The sequence below is a fragment of the Micromys minutus genome (genome assembly GCF_963924665.1).
Source record: "Micromys minutus genome assembly, chromosome: 20".
Taxonomy (NCBI): Eukaryota; Metazoa; Chordata; class Mammalia; order Rodentia; family Muridae; genus Micromys; species Micromys minutus.
Window position 1 is genome coordinate 22063465 of NC_137955.1, and position 18680 is coordinate 22082144.

At 41.5% G+C, this 18680-nt stretch overlaps 1 protein-coding gene across 1 annotated transcript in view; it reads left to right on the forward strand.

The window, feature by feature from the left end:
• The window catches only part of MROH2B (maestro heat like repeat family member 2B), a gene marked incomplete at both ends in the record, with an annotated part of 66156 nt that extends 51730 nt beyond the window's left edge, over window positions 1-14426 (forward strand). Inside the window, 12 exons of the mRNA XM_080933634.1 lie at window positions 1477-1634; window positions 2149-2275; window positions 2834-3021; window positions 4550-4690; window positions 5479-5593; window positions 6216-6362; window positions 6564-6746; window positions 9915-10070; window positions 10440-10571; window positions 11043-11145; window positions 13662-13727; window positions 14320-14426. Coding sequence (XP_080789760.1) covers window positions 1477-1634; window positions 2149-2275; window positions 2834-3021; window positions 4550-4690; window positions 5479-5593; window positions 6216-6362; window positions 6564-6746; window positions 9915-10070; window positions 10440-10571; window positions 11043-11145; window positions 13662-13727; window positions 14320-14426 — 1623 coding nt within the window. The remainder of the gene's footprint in view (window positions 1-1476; window positions 1635-2148; window positions 2276-2833; window positions 3022-4549; window positions 4691-5478; window positions 5594-6215; window positions 6363-6563; window positions 6747-9914; window positions 10071-10439; window positions 10572-11042; window positions 11146-13661; window positions 13728-14319) is intronic.
• Between the last annotated feature and the right edge of the window lie 4254 nt (window positions 14427-18680).

The window sequence follows — 18680 nt, forward strand, 5'->3', positions numbered from 1 at the left end:
CTAACTCTTTGATCACAACAACTTGCAAAACACAATGGTACTTGGGGGATGAAGGAAGAAGATTCAGAAGTTCAAGGCCATCATTAGCTGCATATGAACTATGCACACACACACACACACACACACACACACACACACACACACTCAAAATGGCCCCTATGCTGTCTGGAAAAATGAAACAGCTCTAGCCTTTGGAAATTAGATTAGTGGATTCACAGGGTTGAGAATGGGTAGGTGGATGTTTCTAAGATGGCTGCCAAGCCCTGAGAGGGTCTCCATTTACTGCTGTTCTTCATATTGCTCTTTCAGAGCCCATAAAAGTGTGTTATCTGGTAAGGAGGTGACAGAGAGTTGGGGAAAGTGCTCAGTCCCATCTGACAGCTGGGAACTTTAAACAGAAAGAACAGAATGTAAATTCAGGAATCACTGTTAAGTGCTCCAAATGGAAACACTCTATCCTGACTCCTCAAGTCGAAGACAGAACACACATTACTCCAAGATTAACAAGCAAGCAAAAAAGAGCTGAATGGAAAAATCTCAGAAGGAAAAGGGTTCTTATTCCCATGTCCTTTTGTCAAAATTCTCAACCACACAGCTCTGCATAAGGTTATTAGAAATTATTCTTGTCCTACTTACCTTCTAGTACGTTCCTTTTAAAAACATGGCAAACTATGTGTTAGACATAAGGCTAAATGTGGAAAAATTGTGGTTGATAATTATAAGATAGTTGTGTGTTTGTGTGTGATCTGCATAAGGTGATTGGTTCACAGAATGTGGTTAATATTTTTAAAAGAATATTAAACCTGGGCTGGAGAGATGGCTTATAGGTTAAGAACACTGACTGCTCTTCCAGAGGTCCTGAGTTCAAATCCCAGCAACCACATAATGGCTCACAACCATTTATAGTGAGATCTGATGCCCCCTTCTTGTGTGTGTGAAAACAACTACAGTGTAGTCTTATATAATAACTACATTTAAAAAATTTAAAAAAAAACATTAAACCCTCCTCAATTACCATTGAACTAGAACTTTGAAATAATCATTGTAAGAGATACTTGTAATACTTTATGAATAATTGAAAAAAACATCATGGTTATGATAAAAAATGCTTATAATAAAATTTAAATATCTGTACAAAGCAAGAAAAGGAAATGTCTAGGAGGGACAAAACATCTTTGCATAGTTACAAGCCCTTTCACAAGAAAAGGGCTGCATCTTTTTCTTTGTCAATATATTCCAACAGGATATTACCATGCCCAACATAGTGGACCCTTTCTCTGGTGTTCACAAGGATGCCAGTTCACCAGCAATACTGAGTGAGAAATGAGTTGTGTGAATGAACAATCACCGCCTTGAAAGTTACTGGTTATTCATCTACTACACACCACAGTGTGAATGGTGCCTTCCTTGTGCCATTCACGTGGAGAGAGAAAGTGACAGCTTGATGTTTTTTGGGTTTTTTTTTTTTTTTCTTAGCTTCTGGAGATCTTGAGCACCATTTACCATCACATGCCTGTTCTCAGACAGAAGGAGGAAAGTTTTCAGTTTATGCTAGAAGCTGTCTCTCAGATCGCCAGCTTCCACATGGATGCGGTTGTTAACAACCTACTACAGAAACCTCTGCCCTTTGACAGGTAGAATCTGAACGCACCTGGTCCCTTCTCCCAGAAAAGACCATCAAACAAGGCACCAAGAAGGATGCATTATTTGAAAGATGACAAAGGTTAAGAACAACCTTTTTTAAATAGTCTCACCTGAACAACAATTTTAAAATTAATATTTGAGACACAAGTGATATTTTCCCAAGCATTTTTATTGAATACAAACGGGCTCTCATCTTAAAATAGAAACAGATGTGTCATGTTTACAATAAGAACGAGTAAATGTTGAAAGTGAATATCCCTACTTGTTCTGGTCGTGTAGAATGTACCAGTGTGAGAGGTTGTCATCAGTTTGGACACATACATGCCTGTCCGAGGCCAAGATGCTGGGCTGTTAACCAAACCATCATTACTACCTCATGACCTATCTACCCGCCTTTGCAGACATGATTATCATCATAACGTAGTCTTAAAGTAAGTCGGATAGAACAGCTCACCATCCAGAGACTTGTGCCTTACCTGTCGACCTCCTGGCCTGTCACCCTAGGGACACAAAGATATTGTGGAAGGCATTGGCTGAAAACCCAGCCTCCAGCGGCAAACTCATGAGAGCCCTGATCAAGAAACTGGAAGCCCGGCTAGAGGATGACATTGCCGGCACAGATGCCATCTCAGTAAGTTGGACATCTGATCACTTGCCTCTGCCTCTGTGACCTGCTCCCACCTGCTCCCAGTTAATGGAGCATTAACCCCACTTCTACAGCGCCCTAATTTTAACTATGGTCTAGTTCATACTGAACACGCATGGCGGCAGTGTTTGTCTGTGGTTGATCATTTTGGGAAGCAAATTTCTCACCAGCCACAAAGAAACTGTATTTTCCAAATTAGTCCACAGGACCATTGTTGCTAATTTTGTTTGTTTGCTTGTTTGTTTGTTTGTTGAAAATCCCCTAAGCTGGAAAACATGTCATACTCTATGGTGTGTCTACCCTAAGTCATCACACTCATGTGATAGTTCTAAGAAACTCGGCCTGTTGAGTAGTCAGTTTATGCTCTCTTGTGTGTGTGTGTGTGTGTGTGTGTGTGTGTGTGTGTGTTTTACTGTGGGCATGCTTAAATTAGAAAATTGTCCCTTAGAGAAAGTCTGTATCATTCTGTACAAGCTTCTGAAGCAATCTAGTAAAGAAAAAAAACTGGCCTTGAAGGAAATTAAAGGTCCTTTGTTCCTTCAGGTGGCCTGTGCTATGTACGAAGTGATCGTAACAGGAGCTCATATCACTCACTTGTATCCAGAGCTATTCACCCTCCTCCTGAAGCTGGTCAGCTGCTCCCTGGGCCAGAAAATGCCATCTTCTACCCTTAGCCAAAGGCGACGCGTGATGCAGCTTGGAGAACGGCAGCAGTTCCCAGACCCCTGCAGGTAAATGGTCCATCAGGAAAAGAGCACAGTTCTGGTCCCATCCTCCCAAAGAGGGGCTGTGGAACTCAGACTTCATGCCATCTGCCCTGGTATCAAACCCGAACCGAACAAACAAAACAAACAAACAAGGCTTTGGCGTCCTTTAACCATGATTCCAGGCCAGCAGCTCATTTTTCTGAGCCAATCAATATCCAAGGTATCTGCCCAGCGTGGTCACATTAGAAGCCAGAGCTGTGCTTTCTTTCTTAAAAGGCTAACACTGTTACCCTTGTGGGATCTTTCTAGGAAAGCTGCGATTCTGTGGTATTGAAGGCTACAAAGAAAGAAAATAATATTCCGTCTAAGACTTTAGCAACTGAAAAAGCAAAATCCATTCGTATAAAGTAAAACTTTCCATTAGACCATAAATTTGTGCTTTCTTTTCTTTCATTTAACAATCATTTTATTTAAAATTTTTTAATACATTTTTACTATGATTTTCTTCCTCCAACTCCTCCCAGACTCTCTCTCTCTCTCTCTCTCTCTCTCTCTCTCTCTCTCTCTCTCTCTCTCTCACACACACACACACACACACACACACACACACACACACACAAACTGACCAAAAATGAAAGTGAAAATAAAAATTTTAAAAATCCTCAACAACAGTGGAGTTCATTATTTTAGGGTTTTGAGCCAGGGTTTTTCTGTGTAGCTCTGGCCGTCCTGAAACTTACTCTCTAGACCAGGCTGGCCTCGAACTCACAAATCCACATGCGTCTGCCTCCTGAATGATGGGATTAAAGCCATGCATGGGCCACTACTGCCCAACTTATAATTGCTGTATTTTTAAATGTCTGTTTTATGATCATCAAGAGTATAAATTGTATTGAATTCAAATATAAATAATTTGAATATAAATAATTTAACTTGAATGTGAATAAATTGAACTGAATGACGATTGTAGGGTACAGATTCTTACTTTCTATCAAGTCATTATGTTTCCCTGACCTTCTGCACAGCTTTTCTTTCCACTGTCTAATCATAATACAACCTTTTAATAGACATTTAAAACAGCACTTAGACTCCACACATGCTGTGATACATGTAACTTCACCAGAATGGCAGCAGTCTAGTGGATTTAAATGCAGATGTAAATGCTGTACCTGAATGCAAGCATGTGTGTGTGGATGTGAATGCACGGACAACAGCAGCCACAGCATGGCAACTGACGGGTTCAGAGTTCAAATCCAGTAAACTAGACAATTTTTCACTTTGCACTTATATGGCTTATTTTATAATTAGTTTGATTTTCCTTATGGAGTGTTGACTGGGTTTTATGTCATTATCTACTGGCTCACATGCCCTGTTGTCTCTTCAACTCCAAGACTGAAGTGTCAGAATAGGGCTGTCTCATTCTTGTCTTTAACGACATCCACTAATCTACAGCTGGGGCGAGGCTCACAAGAGGTAGGAAGAGTCAACTTGAGAATTCACAACTTCTCCTGTAGGTTTGATTTAGTTCTGTGGCTTCCTCTGTCTCTTCTAGACTCTCGACTGCAACTCTGAAATGCCTGCAAGCCCAAGCCATGAAAGAAGGCCTGGCGAAGGAATCGGATGAGGGAGACAATTTATGGACCCTCCTTAGCAATCCTGACACCCATCACATAGGCGTGTGTGCACTGGCCAGGTAATGTGCGGGTCACCTAGAACGGATGCAAGACAGAACATGTCCCAGCCCACGGGGAATCAGTGTGGACCTGAGGTGGCCTGAGGCGGGGACAGAGGAATGGAGGGACAAGAGATCCAAAGAAGGAGAGCAAGTCTAAAGTGCTGATCAAGCTCTCGTTTATTATGTGCCAAAACCATTTCTTTTCAAGACAAACAGGGAGAATTACATGGGGTTGGGGACTTCCCAGGTGCAACAGAATGTCTTGCCAAGAAGGGTATGTTGCCTGGGCGACCGTTCTATTCCGCTTACTACCTGACCTCAGAGAGCTCACGTGATTTCTGGGAAAGGGCCTCTTTGGTGGGAAACAGAAACCTAGGCCCAGATCTTATACAAAATGGTGTTACTCAGGCTAAGGGAGATTTCTATTTCCGTCGGCTCCCGGCATGTCCTCCCTTTTGATTTGTCTATGACCTGTGTGGATGTAGGCGAGTGGACATCTATTTGTCTGGGAATGGTGGCCTTTAACCAGAGAGGGGAAGCATTGATCTGATCCTCAAAGTGCAGAATGAAGACACAGCACACCAACGGCAATCAAGCATTGCGGCCACTCTTTAATACGGTGCCTCATGTCATGGTGACCCCTGACCATAAAGTTATCTTTGTCGCTTCTTCATAACTGTAATTCTGACAGTGTTATGAATCCAAATGTAAATATTTTCTGAGATAAAGGTTTGTCAAAGGAATTGCAATTCACAGGTTAAGATATAGTGGACAATTAAGTCCCTCTTAACATTTGCCTTTTTCAGAAGCATGGCAGTCTGGCGACATGGTGTCATACTGAATATCATGGACCACCTACTCTCGTCCCTCACCTCCTCCTCTGAGAACTACCGGATAACAGGCATGGCATTCTTCTCTGAGGCAAGAGAAAATACTCAACAGAGCGTGTTCACTAGTCCCTTTCTACATTTCCCAAGAAGGGCATGTAGCTTAGTGATATGTGGAGCCACGGAAGGGGCCCTTTAAAGGGAGTTTTAGTAGTGAAGGGACCCATTTCAAAGGTGCACAAGCAGGCAGTGAAAGAGAAAGGAAATCTCTCTCATGATCTGTCTCTGGCCTCTTCTGTGGAAAACCACCTTCCAGGTCAGAGGAGGGACGATGAGAAATCTGAGGGGGACAAAATAAAAAGTCAGCGTGTTATTAATCTTTTCCCTGGCATAAGGGCTAGCCGACCTAGGGAAGGAACGGGATTGGCGACTTCTGTCTTTGCTACTTCTTGAGGAAATCCTCCTATTTAGATAGTCTTTGCCTTCATCACCTTGTCCTCCTGTGGGTAGCTCACATCCGGAGCTCAGCCACTACAAGATTTGCTGGTTCAGTCAAGGACTCTCTTCCTCCGCTCCACGGCACTAAGAAGCCAGCTTTAACTGTACCTAAGATGCCTTTAGCCAGCCCCACCCCCTTGAAAGGGAAGGGACTCCCTTAAATAAAGGGGAGGGTTTTTTTTTGTTTTTTTTTTTTTTTTTTTTTTTTTTGGTTTCAGCTTATGAAGGAGCCAATCCTTTGGAAGCACGGAAATCTTCGAGATGTACTGATTTTCATGGATCAGAATGCCCAGGACTCCAACGCAATTCTGAGGCAAATGGCTATCCGAGGACTGGGCAACACAGCCTGCGGGGCTCCTCACAAGGTAAGAGGCGTTCTTGGGGGAAAGGTTTTAAGTGGAGTTTCAAGGTAATAATCTAGCAGCACCCATCTGGTAGCCTCATGGAAATTAAGTGAATTAATTAACAGCTTTGGGGTTGAAGTACCTGTGCTCATAACCCAAATTTTAGCCGCTGTCCCTACCTGGGAGTTCCTGCCCTATCCGAGAGACCCTGTTCCACCCCAGGTGAGGAAGCACAAGCAGATCATGTTAGAATGTATCATCCGAGGCCTGTACCACCTGGCTCGCACCGAAGTCGTCTGTGAAAGCTTGAAAGCTCTGAAAAAGATCCTGGAGCTGCTCACAGAAAGAGACGTCAGCTTCTACTTCAAGGAAATCGTGCTGCAAACAAGAACCTTCTTTGAAGACGTAAGTGAGCCTATTCCTATCCGGAGTCCTCCTTCCCTGGAAGAAATGAGTGACCGGTGGCCCGTTCGGGAAGTGATTGGAGAAGATTGTGGGTGTCCCACCAGCACTGTGTGGCCACTCCAGAGAGCCTCCACAAACGGTTCCCACACAGGCTGCTGACTCCCAGTGCCCCTCCACCCAGGCATGCTCCCTGGCCCAGACAACACAACTGATTGAAGGGTGTGATAGAGTTATTGCAGAGGAGGCTAGCCCTGGGAAGAAACTTGAACACATTTCTCTGGGTCCTCACTACACAGAAGGTTCACGTACCGCTTGCCTATGAGGGCAGCACACCTAGAAATGCTTCCAATCTGATTCTCATTCCCCGGGTTTGTTTCCTGGGTGCAACCCCAAATAAATTGCTCACAACTCGTTTGCTTTAGGGACTACAGAAATCAGGCCAACTCCTAGTTCCTCCAACATGATCTGGTTCACTTCCCAAATTCAATGACTCTTCAACTCATGAACCAAATTCAGCACACACTTGGCATTTGTCAATAAAGTTTTATTGGAATACACGCTTACTGACGACATATTGCACACGGCGTCTTTCAGTCTACCTGCAGGGCTGACAACTGATCTTCAGCAGGGGCCACGAGGCTTATACATTGTAATTTATTTGACTGATCACCAAAGATCTCTAAGCAACCTACGGTGAAGGGGACTCGTTTCTGTATTCTGTAAACTGTATCTTAGTATTCTTTTTTTTCTTTATTCATTGTTGGGAATACAAAAAAAAAAAAAAATATGTTTCACAACAACTTCTACCTAAGGTTTTTATCATCTATAAAACTTCCCTGAGGAGCTGGAGAACGCTGCCTTCCCTCTAGTGCTTCCCTCATAAACATTAAGCCTCATTAAATTGCTTCTTTATCTTCTGGTCTCCAAGCCAAAAACAGATATTTTCTCCACTGTTGATCACAAACCCAATTTTATATATATATTGAATTAAGTCTCCTATTGAGGCCTGAGAAGTATCAAATAGAATTTAAAGAAAAACTACCTTTCAAGTACATTTCCCTATTTCTTTACTCCAGAATCTTAATATTTCTCTTCTTTTCTGAATCTTTGGTGACTCGTTAGCTTTGGGTTTTAATTACATATAATTTTACTTTATTATTTTAATTTTAATGTGTAATGTATGCCCACAGCCAGTAATTCCTACCTGCTGGCATTTGTGCATCCTGTTATTTATGTTCTAGTGGGACCTGACATGTGAAAACAGCTCTCTGCCTCTTTTTTCCCAACCCTTTTTCTTAATTTACTGACATCAGTTATTTCTCAAGTTATCCTCAAAAATGCTTACTGAGCTCCCACCCAATGTAGAATTTTCTGGAGAGAAAAACAAAAACAAAAACAGTTTCCTTCTTCACTCCAGAGATAATTGATGTAGATCTTTAGCAAGGAGATAAATGGTCTGACTTTCAGGCCCAATCTGTTAGGTTTCCTGGGTTCTTGTTGAAATAATGCTATTTCCCTTGGATCTGAGCCCCAAGACTTAACAATTTCAGAGCAATGTTAAACCGTACTATTATAAAAGAAAAAACATGCAAACACTTTCTAGTTATTAGATTAGGCATTTTTCACTCCCAGTAAGGATTAATTCCACCACATGTGAATAAAAATTTCACAGAACCTAGAAGTTAGGATAGGCATGAAAATTTCCCTTCAGCAGTGTCGCTTCCTGCAATATGCGTAACTCGGTAGTATTTGCATTTTGCTCTAGGTTAAGCACATAATTCTGTCATCCGTCAGCTTTCCTCTCTTTCCCCTCAGTGTGCAAGTGTTTTCCTGTAATTGTCAGAACACTGATGCTTCAGTGAAGGGCAGAAGTGAACCTTGTGGCTGTGCCACGCCCCCGAGGCTTGCCACGCCCCCGCGGCTGTGTCGTACCCCACCCCCACCCCCACCCGAAGCTGTTACAAGCAACCCCTCTCCCCGCGGCTGTGCCACGCCCCGTGGCTATGCTATGTCCCTTCTGTCCCCTTCTAGCTACCCTGCCACCAAGAGCAATCAGTTCACTCAGTGTTGATTCATTTTCCTCAACTGAAAATTGAGAACATTGAACTTGACAGATATTCTCTCATTTTTAGGCTAGTTTTGGTGTCCTGCACAGAAAACTCACCTGTGCATCTTTCTCTTATTATAACTTTGAACCCCATCAGCAAAGTCAGCATGTGAGTTAACAGAGGCTTTCCTTCCTGTCATTTCACATGCTGCTCCTTGAATCATTTCCAACTATGCTGGATCAAAAAAAAATTTTTTTTCCATGACTCATGTTCACAGGGAGAGGGCCAGGCAGTGTAGAGGTTAAGTCTGGTTCTTCATCCCAACCCCATACTCCAAGAAATAAGACTCATTCTCAAAATATATTTACAAATACCTTGGCCATATGGCTAGGCTCTCCTCTGACTCTATCAGAACGAAAAATACCGCATTTATTCGAATCTACATTTTGCCACATGGCTGGTACCATATGTCTGTCTCCTCACATCCTCCCCGGTCAATCTCCTGTGTCTCATACTATCCCAATATCCTTTCTGCCTCCTGGATGTCCTACCTTCTATTTCCGCACGAAGCCATAAGCCAGCAGATTTATTATGAAACGGGTGCCATATACAAACAGACATAAGATAGTCTTTCTACAAGTCAAGTTTTTGTTTGACCTGAGACTCAATGCCAGGATTCCTGAGCAGCTTTTCATCCCCTTACAAAACCTCAGGCATCTTAAAGAAGAGTACTGAGCCTCTTAGAGCAGCTTAGATAAGGTAGCCACAGCTTTAGGTCTAATGATGCAACCGGCACATTTTAGAGAAGTATAAAACAAATGGAATCACCCCTGGCTTCCTGCTGCCAACTCTCCTGTTTGTCATCCTACAACCATATCTCCCCACCAAGGTAGCAATCACTCCTTCAGTTCTATAACAAAACTCAGTTTAGAGGATTTCTCTTTTGAAGCTGTGTAGGTTTTTATGAAGAGTCTTTGGAGTGCACAGCGACAGTGACAAGAATAGACCAGTGCTCAGATACCAGCCTTCCTCCCTTTGCTTGAAGTGTGGGAAGGTGGGGTTGGGTACCAAAGGGGGCCAGCAGGAACTAGCCTGCAAGAAGATCTATTTTTCACCACAGGAGCAAGATGATGTGAGACTGACAGCCATCTTCTTATTTGAGGACTTAGCATCACTAACAGGAAGAAGATGGAAAATATTTTTTGCTGAGGAAGTGAAAAAGAGCATGATCTCATTCCTCCTCCACCTCTGGGACCCTAACCCCAAGATTGGAGCTGTAAGTAGGCCTGCAGACTCTCTGTCTCTCTGTCTCTCTGTCTCTCTCTCTCTCTCTCTCTCTCTCTCTCTCTCTCTCTCTCTCTCTCTCTCTCTCTCTCTCTCTCTCTCCCTCTCTCTCCACGGCTGAGACGCAAGAATAAGCCTTCTTCTCTCTGAACCAGACATGAGGCCAGAATTCAGCCTTCAAAACTGAACCCAAAAGCCATCCTCCCATTTAGAATTCCATCTGGCCATCTCTTTCCACCGTTTTCTTCCTTTCAAGCTACAGGCTTCTAGTGTTGCTTTCACTGTATCGGTGAGCAATTTCTCCCTTATGACAGGAGATCCCGATGTCACAGACCGCAAAAGCAAAAGCTCTGTTTTCTAGGCTTGCCGTGACGTCTTGGTCATCTGTATCCCTTTCCTGGGCCTCCAGGAGCTCTATGGCTTATTAGACCACCTCCTTGAACAGGACCTGCCACGAGCCAGGGACTTCTATAGGCAATTCTGCATGAAACTGGTAAGTGTACAGTAGATGGTACTGCCGAACTAGCAAGACAGGAGTCTAGACAAACCTCCGAAGGATGCATGTAATTGGTACCAGTCTCTAGCAAGAAGCTGGCTGAAGTCTCCCCTTCGTATAACATCTGTTATATTTCCTGTGTGTTGTTGAAATATTAACAACAGCCTTGCTGGGATGACCTCAATCCCTAGTATTGTCATACATTGTCCTCTCCCTCAAGTCCAGTAAGCACCGGTTTTCCCGTGGTCCTGGAACTAAGTCCGTTAACTGAATCTGTCATCTCCAGTGCCTTCCTGATTGAATCTCTGTTGAAATGGTCATCAGACAACTTTCAGTCAATCAGTGTTGTGGCTACGGATATTAACTAGCCTTTGGTGTTTCATTCTCTTCTGGGACACCTGGAATGGAAAATGCTATCAAGGGTCACTTCCCAGTGGCTGTCTTTGAAATCATCCCCATTTCTTCCAGGCCAAGAAGAACCAGGAAATTCTGTGGATCCTCCACACACATTCATTCACCTTCTTCACCAGCAGCTGGGAGATGATCAGGAGTGCAGCTGTCAAACTCACGGGTGAATTTTTCTCCCTGGTCCCAACCCACACATGTCTATCCTTTCTCGTTTAAGTTGTCACTCTGACTGAACTCTCCCTGAAACGGTATGAAATGGGAATGGCAGAAAAAGATGGGAGTCAGGGAAATGAGAAGAAATGCACTGTCTGTGTTGTGGTGTCGTCTTTTATTTCACAAATGAAAATGTACAGCCTCTTCCAACTCAACAGCTCCTGACCCATGACTTGACTGCTCTCGTCCTAAGTCTTAGACCCACTGCCCCAAGTCTTTGGTCTTTATTTTCCCAGTCTTGTTTCCTAGCCTGGTACCACAGAAAAAATGCTTTGCCTCTTTCTTTTCTTTCTCCCTCTCTTTCCTTCATTCTTTCTTGTGAACCACATTCTGTGTTCTCAAGATGAACACATGATTAGCAAGATGATCTAAGTGGGCAGCACGTTGATATGGGGACCCTTGGTCCTGCTGTGTGACATGGGACGTTTCGATTCCCTGTGTCACCTCTATGCCAAGTCTATGACACAGGAAATAAATGAGTCCCTAAAGACTCTACTATAAAATTTTAAGTGTTTTCTGCAAGCCTGTTCTAACTAACCTATCCCAGAGTGAGCACGTCCAGGCCATTGGTGTGGTCATGTTCAATCCACTTTTTATTGGATCATGCATGCCGTTGTCTTAATTACATTATAAACCTCACAAATTCAGAAACCCTATCTGATGCAGGTTTGAAACCTGACAATACTGTCTCCCCACTTGAAGAAGGCCAGATTGTGGATTTTCTAGATTAACTGGACATGCCAACACTTTCCACACACATTGCTCAAGACCCAATAGAAGCACTTCTCACGTCAGCCTCAGAGGGACATGGGGACTTATATAATTTGTCAAGTCACCAATCAGTCACTTACCTTTTGACTATCTACAATCAGGTCCACTTTTCCCTGATAGTGAAATCAGTAACCTTTTCCTTTTTTCTTTTTTTATTGTATATATTTTACTTACATTTCATATGTTATTCCATTTCCCAGATTCCCCTCCATATCTCCTATCCCATACCCCATCCCCCTGATTCTATGACAGTGTTCACACACCCATCCCCTCCTGCCTTCTGTCCCTGACATTCCCCTACACTGGAGCCTTGAGCCTTGGCAGGACCAAGGACTTCTCCTCCCATTGGTGCCAAACAAGGCCATCCTCTGCTACATGTGCAGCTGAAACCATGGGTCCATCCATGTGTGCTCTCTGAATAGTAGTTTAGTCCCTGGGAGCTCTGGTTGGTTGGTATTGTTGTTCTTATGGAGTTGCAAACCCCTTCAACCACTGAACTAAGAACAATGTCCTTAATGGAGCAGTTAGAGAAAGAATTGAAGGAGTTGAAGGGGTTTGCGACCTGTTTATCCTTGGAGTAGAGGAAAGATACTGATTTGTTTGAGTTAATTTTATATCCAGCCACTTTGCTGAAGTTCTTTATCAGCAATAGAAGTTCTCCAGTAAAATTTTTGGGGTCACTTAGGTATATTATCATATCATCTGCAAATAGTGATATTTTGACTTCTTCCTTTCCAATTGGTATCCCTTTTACCTCTTTTTGCTGTCTGATTGCTCTGGCTAGGATTTTAAGTACTATATTGAATAGGTAGGGGGAGAGTTAGCAGCCTTGTCTAGACCCTGATTTTAGTGGGATTGCTTCAAGTTTCTCACCCTTTAGTTTGATGTTGGCTACTGGTTTGCTGTAAATTACTTTTACTATGTTTAGGTATGGGCCTTCAATTTCTGATCTTTCCAAGACCTTTAACATGAAGGGGTGTTGAATTTCGTCAAATGCTTTCTCAGCATCTAAAGAGAGAATCATGTGGTTTTTTTTTCATTGAGTTTGTTTATATAGTGGATTACATTGATGGATTTCTATATATTCCCTGGATCCCTGGGATGAAGCCTACTTGATCATGATGGATGATTGTTTGGATGTGTTCTTGGATTCGGTTTGCAAGAATTTTATTGAGTATTTTTGCATTGATATTCATAGGGGACATTGGTCTGAAGTTTTTTTCTTTGTTGGGTCCTTTTGTGGTTTACATATAAGCATAATTGTGTCTTCATAGAAGGAGTTGGATAATTCTCCTTCTGTTTCTATTTTGTTTGGAGACTGTTTTGGATGGAGAGTATTGGTATTAGGTCTTCTTTGCAGGACTGATAAAATTCTGCACTGAACTCATCTGGTCCTGGGCTTTTGGGGGGAGGGGTTGATGACTGCTTCTTCTATTTCTTTAGGGGTTATGGAACTGTTTAGATGGTTTATCTGGTCCTGATTTAACTTTGGTACCTGGTATCTGTCTAGAAAATTGTCCATTTCATCAAGATTTTCCAGTTTTGCTAAGTATAGGCTTTTGTAGTAGAATCTGATGATTTTTTGAATTTCCTTAGTTTCTGTTATTATGTCTGCCTTTTCATTTCTGATTTTGTTGAATTGAATACTGTCTCTGTGCCCTCTAGTTTAGTAACCTTTTCTTCTGCTGACTTTAGATGCCATTATTCTCCATTTGACCAATCGATATGTGGAGTTATTAGACAGAGAACAACTCACCATGCGTAAGTATTACCCCTACTATGTGCACAAACTTTTGTTTAATTCTTAGAGAAAGAGAGATTGATTGTTCCAAGCTCCAGATCAGCCCATAAACAGAGAACTTTGGCATCCAGTTATTTTCCTGAAGCTGCCTAGGTCCTAGAACTTCTATGAATTGATCGCAGCCTCCTGCTTCATCCTTTTGCTGGCATTATTCCCAATGATGTCCTGTTATCGAAACCTGTTGATCACAGTCATGACCTCTTTCCTTCTCCCTCTCCCTCATCCTCTCCCTCTTTTTTCTCTGCCTCTTTATCCACTTTTTCCTGCTGTTTTCCCTCCTCTTCCTTTTCTTCCTCCTCCTCTTCTTCCTTTTCCTCTCCCTAATCCCTAGAGATTGAAGCTTGTAATTTCACACTACACACTTCACCCCCTAGGTTCATCTCCAGACATTCATCATTTTTTATCTCTTAGAGTAGAAGATGGATGCTGACCAGCAACCACACAGGATTGACCTATGCAGCACTGCCGGGCTGTATACACCGGGCCTTGGCTTGGGTTGTTTTTCCTACTAGGCACTGACGCTCCCTGTTCATCTCTCTGTTTCCCTCTCAGGACTCCAGGCACTTCGGCAGGACCCCTGTATCAGTGTCCAGAGAGCTGCTGAGGCTACCTTACAGACCCTCCTGAGAAGGTGTAAAGAGATCAGCATCCCACTGTAAACCATCAAGAAATAAACTGTTAGGCTTTTTCTAAGACTAACTCCTGTCTTTGTCCTGTGAACTCACAAACTTACATCTCCTTGAAGCCATAGCTGGCACCTAGGATAAGAATACTCAAGCATGTTTCTAACACTCCATAATCTTCCAGGTGGTTTCCACTGGAAGGAAACTTATAAATTCCCTTTAGAGGTGGCCTGTGATTTGATTAGTGACAGCCACGTGGCACTGATTAGCCCTTTCTCTTGAGAAATATACACCCAAGCACATGCAGATACCAAACACTGGCATAGCCTGCACAATTACACTCCAGGTAAGAAGAGGGATAACGTTATCTCTTACACATAGGCCTTCAACATTGCTGTCAGACTTTGAATCACTACCCACAACCAAACATCATCATATGATGAACTTTAACCTGTCTCTTGTCTCCAAGGTTAAAATTTGTGCATCAAAATTACATTGAGTGTTATTCTACAAAAGACCATTTTTGACATAAAAATCAAAGTTTCTATTTTTAAGCTATTGCAATGAAATGTGCATGTTTGATGCACACTCATTGTATGTGCATATGTATGTAGACATTCTTCACATATATATATATGAATATACATATATTCTTCATTATATACAATATATATATATATATATAATCATTTAACACAAACACCACAAAACATATTTATATATTAGCAATGGTATTGATCTATTCCTCTAAATAGACTATCCTTGAAGATTCCTACTAGTTACATTCTTTTGTCCTCAAAATCTCAAAATCTCAAAAAAAAAAAAAAAAGTCTTTTATTTATTGCTACAAAACTAGAAACTGAAGTAGTCTTTTGAGTTGAAGAGTATGGGCCTACAGCCCTTTATTCATTCACTTAAACATTCATTATGGATCTATAATTTTTACATCATTGTTACAGTCATTTGGAACATGACAATGAGAAAAAATAATCTGTCCTCATGAAGCTAATGTCTATGGAATCTTTGTATACGTTCTAATTGATGGAGCCGATCTCCAGTATGGTTTCCAAAGTTCCTGGATCCTAGTGTAGTTTCCTCCCCATGTAGTTTCCTCCACCAGTAGACAGGTCTGACTGAAGTGCAATCAATAGAATGTTTCAGAAACAATGGCTTTATTTTGTTTAAAGACAAAGTCTCCTACGGGCCAGGCTGACCTCGGATGTGATGGGAACTTATAGAAGACCTTGACTACTTGATCCTCTTGTCTCTGCCTACTGAGTGCTGGCACTGAAGGCACCTCTCACCATTCCCAGCTCAAGCCAAGTTCTATTATGGCTTTCAGTAAACATTCTCAAGTTACTCGGCACAATGTTAAAATGGACAAACTCTACTTAGAAACCCAAGACAAGGGCTTTTTTATTTAGTCAATACTTTATTTAGTCAATACCATGTATTTAGTCTTGGCTGCATACCAGGCGCCATGCCCTTTTCTGGAGGAAAAATTTCATACAAAGCATTTTAATCACAGTCACACACAGTCATACACATTCATCCTATATCTACTCCCACATCCCTGCCCCTCCCAGCTTCATGTCCTTTTTTAAATAACATTGAGTCTAATTTGTGCTGCCCATATACTCCCAGGTATATGACACTCTACTGGAGTGGGAATAACCTACAGGAACCATATCTTTTAAGAAAACTGACTCCGTCCCTCATGCTGAAGCCACCAACTGTCCAGAAAACTTCAGAAGTGGGATTTCATGAACCCCTTCTCCCTCTATATAAGAATGATAATTGGCTTGATATTGCGCAGATCTTGTGCAGGTGACCATAGCTACTGTGAATTCATGTGTGTAGTGGCCAAGACAGGTACACCATGTGCTACTCACTCCACAGAAGCAGTACACTCTGATGAGATCTCTAAGCCGGAATCAAGCTCAGCTATTCCCAAACTCCTGAGCCACAAAACTGAGACCATAAATCTTTGCATTTTAAACCACTCAGTTTTGAAGGTAATTCATTATGCAGCTATAGGTAACCATTGCCCAGAAAGTCCACAATCCCACCAAAATTATTTGCAAACTTCTATGTCCAATCAAATAGATGCATTATCTGGGTAATGGCCTTCATTAAATTTCTAATAGAATAAAAAACTATTCCCAATCATAACATATATGAAACAGAGCAATAAAAATAATAGAAGAATGTGGGTTTAATTGATCTCCGTTGGCAGGTTATTTTAAATCAAACAACTTTTCAAAACAGCAATATCAATAACTTTCCTCACTGATTAAATAATTTCATCTTTCTACACTAACCAGTGTGATAGCCATTAGCCATGGGAACCTTGAGAAATTGTTTATACATCTGAAAATTTAAATTTTTAATTTTATTTAGTCTCGACTAATTTTAAGTATGTATCCAAGTATAGTTTTCCATTTTAGCACTGCTGAGTAACTTGAGAATGTGTACTGAAATCCATAATAGAACTTGGCTTGAGCTGGGAATGGTGAGAGGTGCCTTTAGTCCCAGCACTCAGCAGGTAGAGACAAGAGGATCAAGTAGTCAAGGTCTTCTATAAGTTCCCATCACATTCAAGGTCAGCCTGGACCACAGAAGATGCTATCTTTAAACAAAATAAAGCAAAAAATATATAAATTGGTTTGAGACACACTGGAATCCTAGATAATCTTCAACAGTAGTACAAATTTTGACTTAGCATTTTTTCTAATAGTTCTTTATATCTATATAGCATCTGGATTGACTGGCTCACAGAATAAACCAAGTAAATAGTCTAGTGGCAGAAGAAACTTAGATATTTTCCTCATAATAGGCTTTTTTATTCATCTCTCCCACTCACTATAATTATCTCACAGTCAGCAAAAACATTCCCGCTCAATCCTCAGAGAGCTCTTTGTGCTTCTTCCCAAGAGTTTAGCATGAGAGAAAGGGTCCTTGTGACTCTTAGGGAATTAGCTGCACAGAAGAAATATGTGTTGACTTTCTATGGGAGACACTACAGAACCCTGTTAGTGGGGCTCCTGTTGATGGCCTCACTGTTACGCTGAGTGCAACCACTTTTCCATTGGTGTTTTCTGGAAGGTAGATTGTGCAGTGTTCACAGGCTGCCCAAAAGATGCAGCAACTGGTGCAGAAGGCTAGGCTCATATTTCTTTTGCAATTCTGTGTACTTCCCTTGAACCCAATGATGAGAGCCAATGTTTTGCTGGCAAATTGGGGATGTTTTGTTCTGCTGACCCTTAGGACAGTTTTACTGGAATAGAGAACAAAGATCACAGACAGGAAGAAACAAATAGGATTCCAAAAGAATCATTTAGGAGAAACTGTCCCTGTGCTGCCAGAGTTTAAAAGGATAAAATTCTGAATGAAGCATTTCATCTGGAGCCCTCAATAGATTCTAAAATTAATCAAATACCTCCAAATAGTAGTTGTATTACTTGGTTCTAAGCAGTTATCTTTTAAATCACCTTTGTACAGAAATTAGATATTGCACAGTTGATCAGATATGCTAGTAACCTGGGAACTAGCCAGAAACTGCTGGCAGAGCCCAGCTTTCTGAGTTCAAGTATACAGAGTTTTAGCTTCTTGATAATTCTCTTTCTCACTCATCTTCATGCAGATGTCTCTTATACTAGGACACTAGGTAACATGCTATCTAGAGAAAGAACTAGGAAGGGACAGTGGGATTCTTTACCAAAGTAAAACTATGGGTGTGTGTGTGTGTGTGTGTGTGTGTGTGTGTGTGTGTGTGTGTATGATCTGTGTGCCTATATGCATAGAAAGCCACCCTAAACCGTCATGACCTAAAATAATGGTGTTTATTTCAGCCTCTACTTGTCAAACTTTATTTATGCAATGAAAATTCTTACTTATGTGCATTCACCCTGGATAAAGTGTCCTAGATTTTATTTATTAAATGATGTAGTTATTCTAAAGGCATGATATATTTGGAGGTTATGATTTTCCAAATACATGTAACACTCTTCTTTTTCAATTTGAGAGCCATTGGAAGACACAAGATAAGAAATCTTTCCCTGTGTATTTCTTTCCACTTCCTCCAAATATTCTCAAAGGCAAAAACCTAGGGATGAATCAGTTCCCTAGATCCATTCTTAACTGCAAAGAGATCAAATTTTACATTAGAAACAAAGAGTTTGGGAGAAGTACTTTGCCTGCAGGACAAGTTTAGCAGGTTTTTTTTTTTTTTTTTTTTTTTTTTTTTTTTTTTTTTTTTTTTGGTTCTGCAAAGAAGTAGGGAGAAGTTTG